The sequence below is a fragment of the Capra hircus genome, chromosome 10 (assembly GCF_001704415.2).
Source record: "Capra hircus breed San Clemente chromosome 10, ASM170441v1, whole genome shotgun sequence".
Lineage (NCBI taxonomy): Eukaryota > Metazoa > Chordata > Mammalia > Artiodactyla > Bovidae > Capra > Capra hircus.
The window spans coordinates 64,666,055-64,683,993 of record NC_030817.1 but is presented as its reverse complement, the minus strand read 5'-3'; the positions used below and the strand labels follow the sequence as shown (position 1 = coordinate 64,683,993).

Below are 17,939 nucleotides of genomic sequence, written 5' to 3'. Positions count from 1 at the left end.
CAGATTTCTCAGGAGGCAGGTCAGGTGGTTTGGTATTCCCATCTCTTTGAGAATTTCCCACAGTTTGTTGTGATCCACACAGTCAAAGGCTTTGGTGTAATCAATAAAGCAGAAATGGATGTTTTTCTGTAACTCTCTTGCTTTTCCAATGATCCAATGGATGTTGGCAATTTTATCTCTAGTTCCTCTGCCTTTTGAAAATCCAGTTTGAGCATTATTTGGAAGTCATGGTTCAAGTACTATTGAAGCTTGGCTTGGAGAATTTTTAGCATTACTTTGCTGACATATGAGATGAGTGCAATTGTGCAGTAGTTTGAGCATTCTTTGGCATTGCCTTTCTTTGGGATTGGACTGAAAATGAATTTTTCCAGTCCTGTGGCCACTGCTGAGTTTTCCACATCTGCTGGCATATTGAGTGCAGCCTTTTAACAGCATCTTTTAGTATCTCCTTGGACCTAGTTGTTTCTAATCAGTTTATGTCATGTCTTGGGGCTACGTCAATACTTGTAAAGGTTGTTCCTATCCACTTCCTTGTTTCACAATCAGTCAAATTCTGTAGTTTCTATCTTTACAATAGTTCTTTTCTAATCTCAGTGTCCCACTCTTTCTATGTGAGCGCTTTGTAATTACCCACTACCTCAATGTCTTGGTCCCTTCTCCAGTGACTCAGCAGTAAAGAATTTGCCTGCAATGCAGGAGACACAGGTTCCATCTCTGGGTGGGAAGATCTTCGGGAGGAGGAAATGGCAACTCATTCCAGTATTCTTGCCTGGAAAATCCAATGGACAGAAGAGCCTGGCTATCTACAGTCCATGGAGTTGAAAAAGAGTTGGACATGACTTTGCGCGTACGCACACATACACACACCACTGTTGTCTTTGTCCATTCAGGCTGCTATAACAGTATCACAGACTGAGTCGTTTTTAATGAACAAATTTATTTCTCACTGTTCTGTAGGCTGGAAATTTAAGATCAGGGTGCCAGCTTGGTCATGTTCTGGTGAAGACAGTCTTCCAGGTTGCATACTGCTGTCTTCTTGCTGTGTCCTTAAACTTGGGTGGCCGCAGTCCACAGTGGCTTGAAGCAGGACTTTGGTTCCTTAGCTAGGAGTTAAAGTCAGGTCTGGCAGCGAGAGCCCTGAATCCTCGACCAGCAGAACCAGTGGCCAGTAACAAAGCCTTGGCCAGTTGGCTTTGTAGAAACGAATTTCCACAAAGAGTTGGAAAGTAGTGAAGCAAGTGAAGTGTTTAGAGAGGAAAAATTACATGTGGATAGACACACACGAGTGGTCTCAGAGAGTCATGCCCTCCTGGTAGTTTGAATCACTTATATGGGGCATTTCTTCCCAGTTTCCTCTGGCCAATCATCTTGCTTTATCTGGGTTTGAGTCCATATTTGGTTTACCTCCGGTTCCTCCTACTTGTGGAGTTTCCCTGTTGGTTCAGTAGTAAAGAATCCACCTCCACTGTCGGAGATGGTTCAGTTCCAGGGTTTGGAAGTTCCCCTGGAGAAGGAAATGGCAACCCACTCCAGTATTCCTGCTTAGGAAATCCCACAGACAGAGGATCCTGGTGGGCTACAGTCCATGGCGTTGTAAACGAGTCAGACACTACTTGGCGCCTAAGCAACAATACCTAGCCCATACGAAGTATTTTTAAATGTATTAAACGAATGGCACACCACTGTTTTAGAGCATTATGTAACCAAGTGCACGTGAAATCAGGTTTAAGAAAAAAATTCTCTCACAAAGTATATGGATGAAATCTATAGAAAATTTACAGCGACGTTGTTGATAATCAGAAGGGACCAGAGGAAGCCACCTGCCACATTTGTACAGCGATTTAAAAAGCGTCCTCATACAAACTTTGATTTTCACAACAACCCTGCAAAGTACGCTCTGGAGGTATTATTAACTCCGGTTTACGAGGAAACCGACCACCTAGGTCAAGCGTGATTGACTAAGGCGGAGCCGGGACGCTTGCTTCCGCCTCCCTGAGCTAGGATCCTTCCCTGCCGCGCCTAGGCAGCCGCGAGTGGCGCTGGGGGACTCGGATTCCTTTTCTTTCCCTGTATCACATTTGCAAACCGATCCTAAAGGCGCGGCCCGCAGGCAGGTGCACGGCCAGGTGCAGGTGCAGGTGGCGGCCGACCGGCCCGGCGCCCTAGGCCGCGCGACCATAGAGTCCGGAAGTGCAGCCACAGCAGTTCCCTGCGGGCGCCGCTTGGTCCTAGCTCCGGCCACGCACACAAGGGCCGCGCTTCGGCGGGCTGAATGGCTGCAGGGCTGGCCGTCAGGGTGGTCGCGGGACTGGCGGCCGCGGCCTTGGCTGCAGTGTTCTTGGAACACTACGGCCTGGCCGGCTGGTCTTCACCACTGCCTCAGCCCCGCACTCCCCGGAGCCCGCACCCTGCGCCGGGTCCCGGAGCCAGCAACGTCTTCTGGGGTCTGCAGGTGACGCAGCGGGCGCCCGGGCTGGGGAGGTGGTGGTGGTGGTGGGGCTCATGGGGTTTCAGAGCGGGCACCAAGCGGTATGAGACGCCGGCAGTTTCCACTGGGGCGCGACCCGCTCCTGTTCCGGCCCAATCTCTGCGCTGGGGGCGGGGTGGTGGTGATGGTGGTGGTGGTGGTGCTGCTGCTGCTCGTGCTTGGTCCCCCCTGGGGGATCGTGAATGCTCTGAGTCTTTGCCTTTTTCTTCCGCCGGAGAGAGCCCCTGGGTCGTCTCGGTCTGTGCCGCCTCTTCCTGACTCGGATCTCTGTTCAATACTCGCTTTCGGCAGATATCCGACATTCACCTGAGCAGGTTTCGCGATCCAGGCAGAGCTGTAGACTTAGAGAAGTTCTGTTCTGAAACTGTTGACATCATTCAACCAGCTCTCGTCCTAGCAACAGGTAGGGACGATTGCCGTGCTGTCCTGTGGTCCTGTGGTCCCAGTGGTAGAATGCAACCAGTGCTGCAACCTTTTAACTAAGGGACGTTAGGAAAACTTTAGCTGCAGCCTCAGGTGAGCCCTCCTCCTGTAGAGGAGATGGGATATTGCAATTTTCTTTGCCTGTGGATAACTGAGTTAAGATCCGGTCTAAATGACTTGCCATAGCAAGGTTTCGTCCTAGCGGTAGAAGCAAGGCACGTGATTCTCATGTTAGTGTCCTGTCTGCTGTATCTGTGTCTGTTTTGTTGTTGTACTTCTAGATTTGAGAGAGAATTAAGGAAAGACCTTTAACCAGGAATGGAAAGTTCTCATCCTTCTCCTTATACTCTTGTTTTTATTTTTTTAATTAAACTTTTCCATTTTCTTTGCAGTATTAATCGTTCTTATACCGTCAGTTGTTTGACGGACTGTTGTTTTTCATCCCTTCCTACTTCTGTGGCTTGGTTCCCTGGAATGTTCAAACCCCAAACCCTTTGCTCCCAACTGTGTTGAAGAAGAAGCTAAAGGAGCGTCTATCCTGGCTCTTGGGAAATTCATCTTCCACCCACCTTACAGAAACATCTCTGCTGATAGGATGAAGTCCTCATTTTATGGATGATCTCAGTTTCAAATGCTTAATTTCCTATTTCATTTTCCAAGCTACACCTTCCAGATTTTCTTGCTGTAAAATTAATACTTTGTTAGATCACATTTCCTGATTTGGGGTTTGGAAAATTAGGTTGCCATAGATACTAGGCAACTGCCCAAAGTGTTGGAATTTATTATTAAAGAGTTTTCAATTTGTCAGAGTTTCAAGATGCATTTTTACGGCTCTCTTTAAAGGTATAGTTTTCACAACCCATTTCTAATGTAACAGGGGGTTATAAAGGCACTTGTTGACCTATAAGAAACAAAAAATCCATGCTGAGAATCTTGTTTTATTTTTTTTAGGCTGCACTATGTGGCATATGAGATCTTAGGTCTCCAACCAGGGATGGAACCTGTGCCCCCTCCGTTGGGAGTACGGAGTCTTAACCACTGAACTGCCAGGGAAGTCCTAAGAATCTTATTATTATTTTATCTGAGAATCTTAATTTAGATGACTTGCTTTGGATGCAGGTGGATTCACAGTGGTTATCCTTAAACATGTTGAGTACTTTGAATATCTTTGTTCTTCAGTGTGCATTAAAAAAAAAGTTGAAACCCAGTCCAGCTTTACTTTGCATTGTGATTACCTTCTTTACCTTCTTTACATACCTACAGGAGACCTGACAGATGCCAAAACAAAGGAAAATTTGGGATCCATGCAGCAAGAGGTAGAATGGCAAACTTACCATAGTATTCTAAAGAAGACAAAAGTCATGGAAAAAACCAAGTGGCTCGATATCAAAGGAAATCATGGTAAGAGTGAAGTCCCGCCTGTAATTAAGACTAGATCTTTATAGGAGCCCAGATTCTCCAATTTAAATTGTAAAATTATAAAATGGGACATTGTAGCATAAGTTTACATACACTGAAGACCACAACTAAGAAATACAACTGCAATATGTGATTTTAAAACTTCAGATGTCACTATTAGGCCTTGAGGGGGAAGTTGGTATGATTTCTTTCTTCCTTACATGGAAGAAAAGCATATAGCAAAATCTATGGAGGAGGATGTTTAAAAAGATATACTTTTGCTAAGTGAAAGAAGCAAAATCCATAAGTCTATATACTGTATAATTTCATTTATATGATATTCAAGAAAAGGCAAAACTATAGACAGAGAACAGATTGTGGTTGCCAAGGGTTGGAGATAAAGAGGCTGACTACAAAGAGCCATCGTGAGATAATTTTGGGGTGGTGAAGATACTGTTCTGTGTCTTGAGTGTGCTGGTAGATACATGACTATGTGCTTGTCGATATCTTTAGAACTGTACATCACAAAGATTGAATTTTGCTATATATATTTAAAAATTTAAGTGACAAGTATATCCACATATGTGTAAAGAGAAATGGATAACCCCTTCCCAATTTTTTAGATTGTGATTTTTACGTTAATAAGAAAATGAACTATTTTCCAAGGGTCCTGATGGTAAATTTGTTTGTTTCATAAAAGTTAACTTTCTTTTTGATTATTTAAGTATTTCATTTTGTCTGCCTCATTTTATTATTCATTGCTGATGAATACCTATTTATATATTTTTTCAAAAGGTATATTTATAAATTCTATCTGGTGAAATACACAGCTATTAGTTAGATCAGAAAATGCTCTCTATAAAAAACAGTTGCTCCTTTGCTCACTGCAACTAGAGAAAGCCCATGTACACAACAAAGAAGACCCAGTACAGCCAAAAATAATGAACAAATAAATATTAAAAAGAAACAAAACAGTTAACCCTTGAACAATGTGGAAGTTAAGGGGACCAACTACCAGGCAGTTGAAAATTTGGGTATAATTTTGCAGTTGGCCCTCTGCATCTGCAGATTCAACCAACCAAGGATCTATAGTACTGTAATATATATTTATAGAACAAAATTCACATGGAAGTGGCTTTACATAGTTCAAATCCGTGTTGTTCAAGTGTCAACTATAGTTCTTACAAATCAGCTAGAAATTATAATTAAAGGTAGGGTTCTGGCTTACAACTTTCTCTGGTATGTTTACATTCCCTTTTTTTCCCTGACCTTAATTAGGGGTACTGGTCAAATTCTTTTTCAATAAAAAGCAAATCTGCGTATATTAAAAGTTTTCCAAGCCAAACTACTGACGTATTTTAAGTAACAGGTATCAAATGAAGTTTTGTGATTAAATAATTTGGATAGTCTTTTGGAGTTCATAATCATTTGATTTGTATAGGCATAAATGCTAATGGTATATATATGTATGTGTATGCATGTATACACACACGTATATATATACATACATGAATCTTTATTAACATTTAACTGTAACAGGGAGTTCCTTGGTGGTCTCATGGTTATGACTCAGTGCTTTCACTTCTGTGAACTGAGTTCAATCCCTGGTCTGGAAACAGATCCTGTAGGCCATGCCATGTGGCAAAAAAAAAAAAAAAAAAATTAACTATAACAGAGTTGTTCTCTTAAGCAAGAGGATTATATATGTGATAATGTTTCTTTTGGCCTAAATTGAATTTACAGCTTATTCTCGTAAGTTTATTAGAAATGTAGTGGATTCTTGGAAGTCAAAACTGATAGACAATTTTAGCTATTGCAATCAAGCAATCAAGCTCTATGAAATTCTATTTCCAGATAAGTATTCTATGATGTCCTTAACCTTTTTCCTTACCATTATATAACTTCTTTATTACTGAGTCTTTTTTAAGATTTAAGAAGAGAGGGGCTTTGGCCCTATTATCAAAGTCATCTACTATATAGAAGTCCTTGACATGGATCCGTATATCAGCCATGAATCCAGTCCTTCTTGACTCCCAGAGGCACATGATTAAAATAGTAGCAGCAGTCATCCAGTCTTACAACATCAAATTGATTTATTCTGACTAATGCATAATTCAAAGTACTTATTCTTCTTCAATATAATAGATGCCTTAGATAAGTTTCCAGATAATCTGAATTCTATTAAGTTACTAAGTTTTAAAAATTAAAATTAAATGCTAGTCTAATTAATTGGCATCTGTCATCTAAAGTATTATTGAAAGAATTGTCATTTTTCTTCAGTCATTAACATGTTTGCATTTTTCTTTTTAATATAGATGATATTTGCTCTTTTCTTTTTAATTAGATGCATTCAACATTCCAAGTCGGGAGAGCGTTGAGAATTATTACAGGTACTGTAATGAACAGAAGATAGACAACAATGTAGAGTTTGTGTTACAAAGAGGGTACAGTCAATTCACTTAATGGGTGATAACATTTTTTAACGGAGAAAAGAACCTCTGGTAATTAAAAAATGGAGCCTTTTAGTTGTTTATCATTATTATTTTGGTGATTCATTTTTGTTTGTTTGCTTAGACAGCCCTTTGTTCTTTTCATTTCATATAATTTAATGCTTTTTGTTGGCTAATGGTACTTTTAATATTTTATACAGACTGTTTGTTTTTTTGCTGTTGATATACAGCAAAAGTCATTTAGATCAGAGCTTGTCAATCAGAGTACTGTGGACTTTAAGAATACTAACCTACTGATTCTGTTAGCCTCTGGGGTGGCTGAAGAGCCCAGTTGGTCACTTCTGGGTGCTTTGTCCAATATGTCATACAAATATTTTTTTTAAATTAATGTGCTGCTGCTGCTAAGTCACTTCAGTCATGTCTGACTCTGTGCGACCCCATAGACAGCAGCCTACCAGGCTCCTCTGTCCCTGGGTTTCTCCAGGCAAGAACGCTGGAGTGGGTTGCCATTTCCTTCTCCAATGCCTGAAAGTGAAAAATGAAAGTGAAGTCGCTCAGTCTTGTCCGACTCTTCATGACCCCATGGACTGCAGCCTACCAAGTTCCTCCACCCATGGGAGTTCCCAGGCAAGAGTACTAGAGTGGGGTGCCATTGCCTTCCCCAGATTTATGTGCATAAATATGAAAAAGGCAATGAATATGAAAGGATTTTTGAATCAGAAAACCAATTGTCTAGTTTCAGTGTATTGGAATTCTTCTTTTGGCTGTAATTTCACTTTTTGTTCCTGTAGCTTTGTTCTCCATTGTTTCAGTAGCTTTGTTCTACATTGTCAATTAGTCAAGTAGCAAGTATTAAGAGTCTATCATTAGGTGGATAGTATGAGAGAAAGAAATATGCCCTCTATCTTCAAGTGAGTCTAGTTAAGGTAGATGAAATTTGTTTAGGAAATGGTTAGAAAAGAACACGAAGGAATGGCTGATGAAATGCTAGATTATTTGTTACACTTAATTATCACTATGAGAAATCAGAAAAGGCACACGTCAGCATGGGGTAGACATATAGCAGACTTTATTTTTCATTTTTGTTTTTCATTGAGATATAACTGACATATAACATTATGTAAGCTTAAGGTGTGCAGTGTGTTAGTATGATTCATTTATATATTGTAATATGATTATCACATAAGATTAGCTAATATCTCTATCACTTCACATAGTTATTGTTTCTTTTTTGTGGAGTAAACAATTAAGATCTGGTCTGTTAACAACTTTGAAGTTTATAATACAGTATTTTAAAATTATAATTACTACACTGTACATTAGATCTATTTATCTACTAGTTGCAAGTTAGAAAAGACTTTGTAAAAGTAGTGAAAATCGTGTCCAGTCTTAAAAGACGGGTAGCCTTTGGAGGAGTAAGAAATTTTGAGGGGTATATTTTAGGCAAAAGGATGAGTATAAACAGAGCTTTAAAAACTAGAATGAGGTTTTGAGTGCAGTAAGGAAATTGTTATAATCAGAATAAAGGTTCATTTTGCGGATTGATACAACGTTGGATAGAGAGTGTAGAGCCAGTTCATGGTGATGTCAAGTGACAAGCATAGAAATTTAGATGTGATGGGTATTAATAGTTTATAATCCAGTATAGGTTCCTAAGGAGATTAGCAACATAGGAAAATAGTATTTTATAAAGGGCAGATACATAACAAACTAGAGATAGGGATAATAAAAAGGAAAAGGGAGAGACTGGAGTTGTATAGACCAAGTAGGAAAATCCTACAGTAGTTTAACCATCATAAGGAAAAGGCTGGAAATGAGTAGAAGACCTGTCTGAATGAGGATCGTGGATATGGGGATGGTGACATGAATTTGAGGATGATAACTGGTTAACAGATAGAGTCACCATAACATGGAAGAGGGGGTTGTCCTCTTTTGTTAAAGTGAGAAAAGAGAAGGACAGAGATGAAAATCGCCCACTTCTTATTAGCTATTTGTATCTTTGATGGTGATTATGGGAATGGGCTTAAGAGACATTTTCAAAGAATTAACAGGATTTAGGGTCTGATTAGTAATTGGGAAAAGTCAAATTATTAATCACTTTAAAGTTTCTTGCCTTTATATTTTTGTTTCTAACCATTAAACTTTATCTAGAGTTAATAAATGACATTTAGCTAGAGATACAGGCATTAGGAAGTATCACATGAAAGGAAGGAAAAAAATCTTGAGGTTAAATCATGATCCCTAGAATGCCTCAGAGATGCCAAAATCTAGAATTCAAAGACTATTATATATTTTAAACTCTTTCAAGTACCTGAATTTTATTTTAGATAGTCAGATTTTAATATGTCAAAAATGTAGGAAAGGAAATAATATATATGAGATTATAAGATCTTGAAGAAAAACTGTGAAAAAAAAAGCAGGAAAAATATCAATACAAATTTTAATGAGGAAAAAACCCTGAAATAGGAATTTTTAAAATATCAGGAAGAGAAGTAATAGAACCAATTGACTATTAATCATAATATCTATGACAGTAAATTTATGATATATTTGATAGTTGTTGTTGCTTAAAAATAGCTCCCTGATGGCACATTAAATTTCAGAAGTTAATTTGTATTTCTTTCACATGTACTGTTAGGTAAAATATCATATAAGACACTCGGATATTTTCTTTTTTTTTTTTTTAGTTTTTTATTTTTTTAATTTTAAAATTTTTAATTCTTACATGTGTCCCAAACATGAACCCCCCTCCCACCTCCCTCCCCATAACATCTCTGTGGGTCATCCCCATGCACCAGCCCCAAGCATGCTGTATCCTGCGTCAGACATAGACTGGCGATTCAATTCTTACATGATAGTATACATGTTACAATGCCATTCTCCCAAATCATTCTACCCTCTCCTTCTCCCTCTCCCTCTGAGTCCAAAAGTCTGTTATACACATCTGCGTCTTTTTTGCTGTCTTGCATACAGGGTCGTCATTGCCATCTTTCCAAATTCCATATGTATGTGTTAGTATACTGTATTGGTGTTTTTCTTTATGGCTTACTTCACTCTGTATAATCGGCTCCAGTTTCATCCATCTCATCAGAACTGATTCAAATGAATTCTTTTTAACGGCTGAGTAATACTCCATTGTGTATATGTACCACAGCTTTCTTATCCATTCATCTGCTGATGGACATCTAGGTTGTTTCCATGTCCTGGCTATTATAAACAGTGCTGCGATGAACAATGGGGTACATGTGTCTCTTTCAGTTCTGGTTTCCATGGTGTGTATGCCCAGCAGTGGGATTGCTGGGTCATAAGGTAGTTCTATTTGCAATTTTTTAAGGAATCTCCACACTGTTCTCCATAGTGGCTGTACTAGTTTGCATTCCCACCAACAGTGTAGGAGGGTTCCCTTTTTTCCACACCCTCTCCAGCATTTATCGCTTGCAGATTTTTGGATCGCAGCCATTCTGACTGGTGTGAAGTGGTACCTCGTTGTGGTTTTGATTTGCATTTCTCTAATAATGAGTGATGTAGAGCATCTTTTCATGTGTTTGTTAGCCATCTGTATGTCTTCTTTGGAGAAATGTCTATTTAGTTCTTTGGCCCATTTTTTGATTGGGCCGTTTATTTTTCTGGAATTGAGCTGCATAAGTTGCTTGTATATTTTTGAGATTAGTTGTTTGTCAGTTGCTTCATTTGCTATTATTTTCTCCCATTCCGAAGGCTGTCTTTTCACCTTGCTTATATTTTCCTTTGTTGTGCAGAAGCTTTTAATTTTAATTAGATCCCATTTGTTTATTTTTGCTTTTATTTCCAGAATTCTGGGAGGTGGATCATAGAGGATCCTGCTGTGATTTATGTTGGAGAGTGTTTTGCCTACGTTCTCCTCTAGGAGTTTTATAGTTTCTGGTCTTACATTTAGATCTTTAATCCATTTTGAGTTTATTTTTGTGTGCGGTGTTAGAAAGTGATCTAGTTTCATTCTTTTACAAGTGGTTGACCAGTTTTCCCAGCACCACTTGTTAAAGAGATTGTCTTTTCTCCATTGTATGTTCTTGCCTTCTTTGTCAAAGATAAGGTGTCCATATGTGTGTGGATTTATCTCTGGGCTTTCTATTTTGTTCCATTGATCTATATGTCTGTCTTTGTGCCAGTACCATACTGTTTTGATGACTGTGGCTTTGTAGTAGAGCCTGAAGTCAGGCAAGTTGATTCCTCCAGTTCCATTCTTCTTTCTCAAGATTGCTTTGGCTATTCGAGGTTTTTTGTATTTCCATACAAATCTTGAAATTATTTGTTCTAGTTCTGTGAGAAATATGGCTGGTAGCTTGATAGGGATTGCATTGAATTTGTAAATTGCTTTGGGTAGTATATTTATTTTCACTATATTGATTCTTCCGATCCATGAACATGGTATATTTCTCCATCTATTAGTGTCCTCTTTGATTTCTTTCATCAGTGTTTTATAGTTTTCTATATATAGGTCTTTAGTTTCTTTAGGTAGATATATTCCTAAGTATTTTATTCTTTTCGTTGCAATGGTGAATGGAATTGTTTCCTTAATTTCTTTTTCTACTTTCTCACTATTAGTGTATAGGAATGCAAGGGATTTCTGTGTGTTGATTTTATATCCTGCAACTTTACTATATTCATTGATGAGCTCTAGTAATTTTCTGGTGGAGTCTTTAGGGTTTTCCATGTAGAAGATCATGTCATCTGCAAACAGTGAGAGTTTTACTTCTTTTCCAATTTGGATTCCTTTTATTTCTTTTTCTGCTCTGATTGCTGTGGCCAAAACTTCCAGAACTGTTGAATAGTAGCGGTGAAAGTGGGCACCCTTGTCTTGTTCCTGACTTTAGGGGAAAAGCTTTCAATTTTTCACCATTGAGGATAATGTTTGCTGTGGGTTTGTCATATATAGCTTTTATTATGTTGAGGTATGTTCCTTCTATTCCTGCTTTCTGGAGAGTTTTTATCATAAATGGATGTTGAATTTTGTCAAAGGCCTTCTCTGCATCTATTGAGATAATCATATGGCTTTTATTTTTCAATTTGTTAATGTGGTGAATTACGTTGATTGATTTGTGGATATTGAAGAATCCTTGCATCCCTGGGATAAAGCCCACTTGGTCATGGTGTATGATCTTTTTAATGTGTTGTTGGATTCTGATTGCTAGAATTTTGTTGAGGATTTTTGCATCTATGTTCATCAGTGATATTGGCCTGTAGTTTTCTTTTTTTGTGACATCTTTGTCAGGTTTTGGTATTAGGGTGATGGTGGCCTCATAGAATGAGTTTGGAAGTTTACCTTCCTCTGCAATTTTCTGGAAGAGTTTGAGGAGGATAGGTGTTAGCTCTTCTTGAAATTTTTGGTAGAATTCAGCTGTGAAGCCGTCTGGACCTGGGCTTTTGTTTGCTGGAAGATTTCTGATTATAGTTTCTATTTCCGTGCTTGTGATGGGTCTGTTAAGATTTTCTATTTCTTCCTGGTTCAGTTTTGGAAAATCGTACTTTTCTAAGAATTTGTCCATTTCTTCCACGTTGTCCATTTTATTGGCATACAACTGCTGATAGTAGTCTCTTATGGTCCTTTGTATTTCTGTGTTGTCTGTTGTGGTCTCTCCATTTTTATTTCTAATTTTATTGATTTGATTTTTCTCTCTTTGTTTCTTGATGAGTCTGGCTAATGGTTTGTCACTTTTATTTATCCTTTCAAAGAACCAGCTTTTGGCTTTGTTGATTTTTGCTATGGTCTCTTTTGTTTCTTTTGCATTTATTTCTGCCCTAATTTTTAAGATTTCTTTCCTTCTACTAACTCTGGGGTTCTCCAATTCTTCCTTTTCTAGTTGCTTTATTTGTAGAGTTAGGTTATTTATTTGACTTTTTTCTTGTTTCTTGAGGTATGCCTGTATTGCTATGAACTTTCCTCTTAGCACTGCTTTTATAGTGTCCCACAGGTTTTGGGTTGTTGTGTTTTCATTTTCATTCGTTTCTATGCATATTTTGATTTCTTTTTTGATTTCTTCTGTGATTTGTTGGTTATTCAGAAGTGTGTCGTTCAACCTCCATATGCTGGAATTTTTAATAGTTTTTCTCGTGTAATTGAGATCTAATCTTAATGCATTATGGTCAGAAAAGATGCTTGGAATGATTTCGATTTTTTTGAATTTATCAAGTTTAGATTTATGTATGGCCCAGGATGTGATCTATCCTGGAGAAGGTTCCATGAGCACTTGAAAAAAAGGTGAAATTCATTGTTTTGGGATGAAATGTCCTATAGATATCAATTAGGTCTAACCGATCTAATGTATCATTTAAAGTTTGCGTTTCTTTGTTAATTTTCTGTTTAGTTGATCTGTCCATAGGTGTGAGTGGGGTATTAAAGTCTCCCACTATTATTGTGTTATTGTTGATTTCCCCTTTCATACTTGTTAGCATTTCTCTTACATATTGCGGTGCTCCTATATTGGGTGCATATATATTTATAATTGTTATATCTTCTTCTTGGATTGATCCTTTGATCATTATGTAGTGTCCTTCTTTGTCTCTTTTCACAGCCTTTGTTTTAAAGTCTATTTTATCGGATATGAGTATTACCACTCCTGCTTTCTTTTGGTCTCTATTTGCATGGTATATCTTTTTCCAGCCCTTCACTTTCAGTCGTATGTGTCCCTTGTTTTGAGGTGGGTCTCTTGTAAGCAGCATATAGAGGGGTCTTGTTTTTGTATCCATTCGGCCAGCCTTTGCCTTTTGGTTGGGGCTTCAACCCAATTATGTTTAAGGTAATTATTGATAAGTATGATCCCGTTACCATTTACTTTATTGTTTCGGGTTCGGGTTTATACACCCTTTTCGTGTTTCCTGTCTAGAGAATATCCTTTAGAATTTGTTGGAGAGCTGGTTTGGTGGTGCTGAATTCTCTCAGCTTTTGCTTGTCTGTAAAGCTTTTGATTTCTCCTTCGTATTTGAATGAGATCCTTGCTGGGTACAGTAATCTGGGCTGTAGGTTATTGTCTTTCATCACTTTAAGTATGTCTTGCCATTCCCTCCTGGCCTGAAGAGTTTCTATTGAAAGATCAGCTGTTATCCTTATGGGAATCCCCTTGTGTGTTATTTGTTGTTTTTCCCTTGCTGCTTTTAATATTTGTTCTTTATGTTTGATCTTTGTTAATTTGATTAATATGTGTCTTGGGGTGTTTGCCTTGGGTTTATCCTATTTGGAACTCTCTGTGTTTCTTGGACTTGGGTGATTATTTCCTTCCCCATTTTAGGGAAGTTTTCAACTATTATCTCCTCAAGGATTTTCTCATGATCTTTCTTTTTGTCTTCTTCTTCTGGGACTCCTATAATTCGAATGTTGGAGCGTTTCATATTGTCCTGGAGGCCTCTGAGATTGTCCTCGTTTCTTTTAATTCGTTTTTCTTGTTTCCTCTCTGATTCATTTATTTCTACCATTCTATCTTCTATTTCACTAATCCTATCTTCTGCCTCTGTTATTCTACTGTTTGTTGCCTCCAGAGTGTTTCTGATCTCATTTATTGCGTTATTCATTATATTTTGACTCTTTTTTATTTCTTCTAGGTCCTTGTTAAACCTTTCTTGCATCTTCTCAATCCTTGTCTCTAGGCTATTTATCTGTGATTCCATTTTGATTTCAAGATTTTGGATCATTTTCACTATCAATATTCGGAATTCCTTCTCAGGTAGATTCCCTACTTCTTCCTCTTTTGTTTGGTTTGGCGGGCAACTCTCCTGTTCCTTTACCTGCTGAGTATTCCTCTGTCTCTTCATCTTGGTTATATTGCTGCGTTTGGGGTGGCCTTTTTATATTCTGGTAATTTGTGGAGTTCTCTTTATTATGGAGCTTCCTCACTGTGGGTGGGGTTCTATCAGTGGCTTGTTAAGGTTTCCTGTTTAGGGAGGCTTATGTTGGAGTTCTGGTGGGTGGAGCTGGGTTTCTTCTCTCTGGAGTGCAGTGGAGTGACCAGTAATGGGTTATGAGACATCAAAGGTTTTGGAATAACTTTGAGCTGCCTGTATATTGAAGCTCAGGGGAGTGTTCCTGTGTTGCTGGAGAATTTGAGTGGTATGTCTTGTTTTGGAACTTGTTGGCCCTTGGGTGGAGCTTGGTTTCAGTGTAGGTATGAAGGCATTTGATGAGCTCCTATTGCTTAATGTTCCCTGAATTCAAGAGTTCTCTAACGTTTTCAGGCTTTGGATTTAAGCCTCCTGCTTCTGGTTTTCAGTTTTATTTTTACAGTAGCCTCTAGGCTTCTCCATCTATACAGCACTGATGATAAAACATCTAGGTTAAAGATGAAAAGTTTCTCCACACTGAGGGACACTCAGAGAGGTTCACTGAGTTACAAGGAGAAGAGAAGATGGAGGGGGGTAGTTAGAGGTAACTGGAATGAGATGCGGTGAGATCAAAAGAGGAGCGAGCAAGCTAGCCAGTAGTCACTTCCTTATGTGCGCTGTATAGTCTGGACCGCTCAGAGGTATTTACGGAGTTATATGGGGAAGAGAAGAGGAAGTAGACAGAGGTGACCAGGAGGATAAGAGAGAGGAATGAGAAGGAGAGAGACAAATCTGCCAGTAACCAGTTCCTTCGGTGTTCTCCACTGTCTGGAACACACAGCGATTCGCAGAGTTGGATAGAGAAGAGATGGGGGAGAAAAGAGACAGAGTCCACCTGGTGGAGAAAAAGGAGAGTCCAAAGGAGGAGAGAGTGGTCAAGCCACTAATCTCGCTCTCAGGTAAACTTGGGTAGTGAAGTTTGGGTTTTTAAATGTACAAAATTGACAACAAAAACCTAAGAGCAAAGATTAAAAATCTAGAGTAGAGGTTGGATTTTCAAAAATACTATATTAAAGAAAAGAAGCAGAAGGAAAAAGGAAGAAAGAAAAAAATAACAAGAATTATTAAAAACAACAACAAGAACAACAACAACAACAAAAACAAAAACAAAAAAACAAAAAAAAACCCCAAAAACCAGCAACAACCATCCAAAGACTATATATGGTGTTTGCCTTAAAGAAAAAAAAAAAGTCTTTTTTTTAAAAAAATAGTAATAGTAGGTTATAGAAATAAAAATTAGAGGAGAAATAGAAGACTTAACAATTAAAAAAAAGTTAGAAAAAGAAACAAGAAAAGAAAAAACAAACAAACAAAAAGGAATGATTTTAAAAATAGTAAAAATATTTCTGGCCCTTCTCTGATGTTGTGGGCCGTGTGGGATCACTTCCAAGGTGATTCCCTCTGTTTAACTTCTTCTGTTTGCTAGTTTTTAGGCTCACTAGTTCAGTCGCGCTGTGGGGAGGGGGGATGCTGCAAACAAATAGCACTGTCGTGTGCACACAGTGTCTCAGCCCCGCTTGACCTGTCCTTTCTCGCGGCACACAAACCGCTCCGGCTCTATGATGCTCAGCCGGGAACCGTCTGGGGCCGGCCCTAGGCTGCGTGCACTTCCCCGGTCCAAGCCGCTCAGGTTCGGCGCTCAGGCAGCCCTCAGAGGCACGGATTCGGCTGGGACTGCGCTTTGTGTCCTTCCCAGGTCCGAGTAGCTCAGGAGTTAGGCGAGCGCAATCGCCGCGGCCTGTCACCTTTTCTGCCGCTGCTGCTCAGCTTTCTGGGTGGACCGCTGGCGCCCCCCCGTGAGGCAGATTGTGACTGTCCAGCACCCCCAGAAGTCTTAGCAAAGAAGCCTGCTTGCAGTTAGGTAAGTAAAGTCTCTCCAGGTCTGCAATTGCCCCTTTCCAGTCCTTACGGCTCTGGCTGCCTGTCCCCGGCGGGGGATGGTGTGCAGCCGGCTTTTTCCGTTCCGTCCTTTGTTCTGTGCTCGGTCCTGGCGGTGTCTTATGTTCGAGCTTTTCGCGTGGTAGCTATCCCACAGTCTGGTTTGCTAGCCCAAGTTAGATCGTTCTGGTTGTGCGTGGGGCGTTCCTGCCCGATTCTTACAAAGCTCTGCAGCCCGCGCCTCCCGCGCGTCCCTGCCCTGCCCCCACTTTCCAATGGCGGATGCAGGCGTCTGTGCTGCTTTTCCGCTGGGGGAGTTACTGGTGGGCTTGTTATCTCTTGGTTTTAATTATTTCTTTATTTTTCCTTCCTGTTATGTTGCCCTCTGTGTTTCCAAGGCTTGCCACAGACTCGGCAGGGAGAGTGTTTCCTGGTGTTTGGAAACCTCTCTTCTTAAAATTCCCTTCCCGGGATGGGCTTCCCTTCCTGGGACGGAGCTCCCTCCCCACCTCCTTTGTCTCCTTTTTCGTCTTTTATATTTTTTCCTACCTGTTTCTGAAGACAATGGTCTGCTTTTCTGGTTGCCTGATGTCCTCTGCCAGCCTACAGAAGTTGTTTTGTGGAGTTTGCTCGGCGTTGAAATGTTCTTTTGAGGAATTTGTGAGGGAGAAAGTGGTCTTCCCGTCCTATTCCTCCACCATCTTTACAGTTCTCCCCAGATATTTTCTTATAATGTTCTGACATTTGAATAAGGTATGCTCCAAATATTGGCGAAGGAAATGGCAACCCACTCCAGTATTCTTGCGTAGAGAATCCCGTGGCCAGAGGAGCCTGGTGGGCTGCTGTCCACAGGGTCTCAAAGAATCGGACATGACTGAAGCGACTTAGCATGCATGCATGCATTGGAGAAGGAAATGGCAACCCACTCCAGTATTCTTGCCTGGAGAATCTCAGGGACAGAAGAGCCTGGTAGGCTGCTGTCTATGGGGAAGCAACTTAGCAGCAGCAGCAGCAGCTTTAAATATAATCTCTACTTTCTTTCACATTTATTCAACAAATACTCAATGAGTGCCAAGCCTGTACACTCTGTTACCCATCCTTTCTCCTTGCTCTTCACTCTCTAACTTAATGGACACCTGAATACTCTTGATACTTGAGGTGATGAGGACTTTCATTACTGGATGTGGACCCTGTGTATGTTTTCAATATATTTTTAGAAACTGAAAAAAAGATTTACTGGTTCTGACTGAACATTTTCCTCCTGGCTCAGTAACTTCTTCTTTGCAAGGCTTTATTGTGACTCAAGCTGTTTTACTCCTGTTTTAAGAACTCAACACTTTTGTATCTCACTACACCAAGAATTCTGCTAGGTACTTAGGAGGCCCTCACTACAATATTTTTTGGCTTACCAGATGGTGCTAGTGGTAAAGAACTCACTTGCCAATGCAGGA

The 17,939-nt window shown here is 39.7% G+C and overlaps 1 protein-coding gene across 2 annotated transcripts in view; it reads left to right on the top strand.

The window, feature by feature from the left end:
• Positions 1,934-17,939, top strand: part of TMEM62 (transmembrane protein 62) — a 45,365-nt gene continuing 29,359 nt past the window's right edge. Inside the window, exons 1-4 of one of the 2 annotated variants that reach the window (XM_018054381.1) lie at positions 1,934-2,452; positions 2,780-2,891; positions 4,175-4,312; positions 6,654-6,699. In XM_018054381.1, the coding sequence (XP_017909870.1) occupies positions 2,273-2,452; positions 2,780-2,891; positions 4,175-4,312; positions 6,654-6,699 (476 nt within the window). In that variant the 5' untranslated portion in view covers positions 1,934-2,272. The remainder of the gene's footprint in view (positions 2,453-2,779; positions 2,892-4,174; positions 4,313-6,653; positions 6,700-17,939) is intronic. The other variant, XM_013967012.2, reaches the window with a different exon arrangement.